Genomic DNA, 5,000 nt, shown 5'->3' with positions numbered 1-5,000 from the left:
TATATATATATATATATATATATATATATATATATATATATATATATATATATATATATATATATATATATATATATATATATATATATATATAAATTAAATCAAAGGAAAGAAATAAGAACTACAAAATAAGATGATATGAATTACAAAATAAATACGTAAAGATCCTAAGTATTTCACAATCATTACACCGTGTAACAAAGCTTTTGTCCTTGAGTTGAAACTGTTATTTCTTATTTGCTTATGTCTAGGAAACATGAAAAAATACTTATATTCATTTCTAATTTTGCTTTTGTGTCCAGGATAATGACATATTTTAAATTTACCCATTCTCATAGGGACAAAGTGGCAAATTTTAAGTTTGATATTGAACAAAGTAGATACAAAACGACATATAATGCAATAATAGCATTTACTTATTCTAGAATTACACCAGTGAGACAATAGACACATTAGAAATTAGTAGTTCTTCTAGATTTACGCTTATACTGTAGATTACTTTCACGAATCAGCCCACAAATGTATTCTCCCATCATGTTTTCATTATAAGACCCTTGGTAACGGTGTTCAAAGACCAATATATCCTGGTGGAAGCGCTCGCCCTGCTCCTCGGAGTACGCTCCCATGTTTTCCTCGAATTTATGAAGATGGGCGTCAAGGATAAGGACTTAAGGGACATCCTACAACCCATCTTGCCATAGTTTGTCACCAAGTTCTCATCAAGCTCCACATAGTTTTCGGCCTTATAATTCCCCAAAAAGCCAAGAAGTTTTTGGGAAACTCCTTGCACTCCATGACCTTTTTTATTTGTGGACCAATAAAGACACCGGTTTCAACTTTCGCTGCAGACAACTTGGGGAAGAAATCTTGGAGGTACTTGAAAGCTGGGGACTCCTTATCTAGAGCTCTGACGAATTGTTTCATAAGGCCCAGTTTTAAGTGGAGTGGAGGAAACAGTACTTTTCTGGGATCCAACAATGGCTCCCATTTGACGTTGTTCTTCCCCACACTAAACTCGGTTCGCTGTGGCCAGTCCCGCTTGAGGTAGTGTGCCATGGTATCTCTGCTGTCCCAAAGGCAAAGATAACAAGGATACTTGGTAAAGCCGCTTTGGAGACCCATCAAAAAAGCCACCATTTTGAAGTCTCCTATAACCTCCCAACGGTACTCTTCATATTTCAAGGCATCTAACAACATCTTGACACTCTTGTATTCCTCTTTGAGCTGGACAGAGTGGGCGAGGGGAGAGATGGGTACATATTCCCGTTATGAAGCAGCACTACTTTGAGGCTTCTGCACGAGCTGTCGATAAAGAGCCGTCACTCTTTGGGGTTAAGGGTAATTCCAATTGCCTCAAACAGACCGATCACATTGTGGCAAAAGCAAAGCTCATCTTGATGAGTGAAAAAGCTTGAAAAATGCTGGTGACGCTTTCTCTGACCTGATATGTGCACACTCTCATCTAGCAAACTCCACTGCTTGAGTCTCGACGTTAAAAGCTCGCCATTTGACTTCGTGAAGCCAAGATCTCTGATCAGGTCATTGATGTCTTCTTGGCTGGGGTAGTATGGATTTCTCTCATCAGTGTATTCATGTTCTTCTGAACTACTTTCCTTATGTAAACACTGCTGCTCTCTCTTAGGAGGAGTGGGTACGGGGAGCTCAGAGCAGTGTGGCACTGGCGCAATGGATGACAGAAGGTCAGGATATATGATAGCAGGCGCATTTTTGCCTATCATACAGAAAAAGGAGTTGCTTGAGTGATCAGTTGGTTCCCTCCAAATTCGGGGATTGCAAATTTCAGAGCTCTGTTTTCCCCTCTGTACCAACCTGTAAAAGCAGAATGAAAACATAAGTATAAAAATACAGATACTTTCAACTCAGTGTAATAGGATATGTTAAAATAAAAAAGTATATACTGTATATATATATATATATATATATATATATATATATATATATATATATATATATATATATATATATATATATATATATATATATATATATATATATATATATATATATATATATATATATATATATATATATATATATATATATATATATATATATATATATATATATATATATATATATATATATATATATATATATATATATATATATATATATATATATATATATATATATATATATATATATATATATATATATATATATATATATATATATATATATATATATATATATATATATATATATATATATATATATATATATATATATATATATATATATATATATATATATATATATATATATATATATATATATATATATATATATATATATATATATATATATATATATGTGTGTGTGTGTGTGTGTGTGTGTGTGTGTGTGTTTTCTTACCTTCCAGAGTTCTTTTGCAGAGTTCGCAGGTGAAATGAGGTGCCCAAGGTTTGTCTTGATCCCCGACAGGCATGCCAAAATATGCATTGTAGGCCTCGCGCATTTTCAGTGATCTTTCCAGAGAGTACTTTTTAGCTCTAGTTTTGATAAACTCGCCACAGACGTAGCAAAATGCGTCTGCCGGATGCTTACAACCTCTGGATGCCATGCTTGATGAATGCAGATAGTAATGACTGATGACGATCGACTTGTTTACACATTAACGGCTAGAAGTGAACTGACCTGTTGAGCATACGTTCCCTGCATTTATACTGCCATATACGTTGCAAAATGTTCTAGAAGTTCGTGAAACGTTTGGAAAGAATTGTTTGAAGATTCTGGAGTCATCTAGAAAGTTCTTTGATTTTTTTTCACCAAATTAGTGTAGAATCTGTCTGGATTGGTGGGGATAATTGAAATTAGCCTGTTATAATAGAGCTAGTTTAAAAACATAGCTGGCCAATTTATAAAATTCAAAGTTTGAAGAGAATAAGCATTATATTCTTCGTTTTTTAGATGAAAAGGAAATAGAAAATAACATTAATTGACCAAAGAAAAAAAAAAGTCAAAATTTTGTTACACAGTGTTATCATGCAAACTAGTGTAATAAATATACCAATAACAAAACTGCCGTCTAAATGAAGGAAAAATAAGATTGGTCTCGTAAGCAAAGCCACAAAAATGTATTCTATTTTCACTTATAGGTTTTTACTTCCTGCAATGTATATTTAAATCGTTGCTGGATTAAAAACAAAGAAAGAGAAAAAGAATAACGAGAAGAGGAAATGTAGAGGCATGGCTTTTAGGTTGCTAATAAAAATGTAAAGGTTATGACTGAGCGAACTGAAAATCTGAAACCAAAACAAACAAACAAATAAAAGAAAAATTGCCGTTACTCTTCATGTGTTTATCTTCACACACACACACACACACACACACACACACACACACACACACACACACACACACACACACGGGCTCGCGCGCGCGTGCGCGTGTTTAGTGAGGCTTCAACGCAGATAGAATGTCATATTTCATAGATCCTATCTTTCAACAAATAATGCAATATTACTACATTCAACATTGTTATAAACACTTTCATCGAGGTCGTAGAGTTTGTGTGAAGCAAAGAACACTGTAATCCCCCAAAAAAATGAAAAAAAAAATGGAATAAGGAAATAAAAAGACAAAAGAAAAAGAATATTACGCAAAAATTGGAAGAACTAAAAGGCGACGAAAATGGGAATGATAGACAAAAGAAAAACGCTGACCTACATCACCTTCCTTTAGCAGAGACTCAACAAAGCTAAAAGGCATTTCAACAAGACTAAATAATATACATAGCACAACTATAACTCCTGCAGCAACACACATCAAACTACATACGTACAATAATACAATAATAACAAACAGGCTTGAATAACAGCATAAGTCCACACTATACACAGTCGAGTGTAGCATAGACAGATATTAACAGTACGAGTTGCTTCCGCTTTGTCTTTCCAACACGCCCACAACCACATAGACTTGTAGGCGCAGGAGCGTCACCCTCGTAAAGCTTAACAGCCGGGAGACACATGCTTAACAAACACTCCTAACTTAACCCTAACACATGCTTACGTGGCGCTGCTCACACACACACACACACACACACACACACACACACACACACACACACACACACACACACACACACACACACACACACACACACACACACACACACACACACACACACACACACACACACACACACACACACACACAAGAAGGCGATAACCTAGTTGGTAACTCCCTACATCTCCTAGATAACCACGACAGAGATTAAATTAGTGGTGACAGCACGTGATGATATGGGGACACTTTTTTGGCAAACATCGGTTTCACGTCATTCAGATTTTAGTGTTTCATTGTTTACCACAATCAACATTCCGCAAGGTACCTCGGCCTACGTCAGCAAAGAAAAACCAGACAAGAGTGAGAGTAACAACGGTAAAGCTTTCGGGAATAGAATGAGGCTCGGTGCACATAGTTTGTGGGGGAAGAGTAAATATGCAATGTGAGAGAGACTGGATGTATATATGTAAGTAGAGAAGGGAGGTTGGCAAGGTATACGGCAAAAAGGTAAGATGCTGGGGCAGGAATCCAGGATACGATACTGCGGCATGTGGTTGGGCCAATACTGGGACAGACTGTTAGCATAACAACTTATAATAAGTTACACTAACACTGTCCCTCCCCCAGAGACGCCATTGCCTCTGTCTTCCTGTCGTCTGGCCAACATCACCGCGTCGTCCCTCAGCCTCACCTGCCAGCGACCCGACACCCCGGCAGCTGGCACCACTCTCTACAGAGCCGAGGTGAGTGCCAGGTGTTCCTGAGGAGGTAACCAAAAGGCCGGTGTGAGGCGGGTGGTAAGAAGGGAGGGAGTGCCCACCTTCCATAATCAACCATCAGCAACTGGTGCCACCAAAGCCCCAGATGACCTTCTATTATTGGTTATGGTGCACATGTAACCTCTTAGCGGCCTGGTGGTCCTCAATGTTTCAGCTGCAACTGTTGTCGATATCTGATCTGACGCTCTT

At 37.0% G+C, this 5,000-nt stretch overlaps 1 protein-coding gene across 4 annotated transcripts in view; it reads left to right on the top strand.

Moving 5' to 3' along the window:
• The window catches only part of LOC123513869 (hemicentin-1-like), a 503,630-nt gene that overhangs the window by 487,592 nt on the left and 11,038 nt on the right, over positions 1–5,000 (top strand). For all 4 annotated transcript variants that reach the window (XM_045271299.1, XM_045271300.1, XM_045271297.1 and 1 more), the window contains exon 12: positions 4,660–4,775. In XM_045271299.1, the coding sequence (XP_045127234.1) occupies positions 4,660–4,775 (116 nt within the window). The remainder of the gene's footprint in view (positions 1–4,659; positions 4,776–5,000) is intronic.

Source organism: Portunus trituberculatus, chromosome 37 (genome assembly GCF_017591435.1).
Source record: "Portunus trituberculatus isolate SZX2019 chromosome 37, ASM1759143v1, whole genome shotgun sequence".
In the NCBI taxonomy this organism is placed as follows: domain Eukaryota; kingdom Metazoa; phylum Arthropoda; class Malacostraca; order Decapoda; family Portunidae; genus Portunus; species Portunus trituberculatus.
Note: the sequence above shows the minus strand (reverse complement) of the source record. Positions and strands in the feature narration are given on the sequence as shown.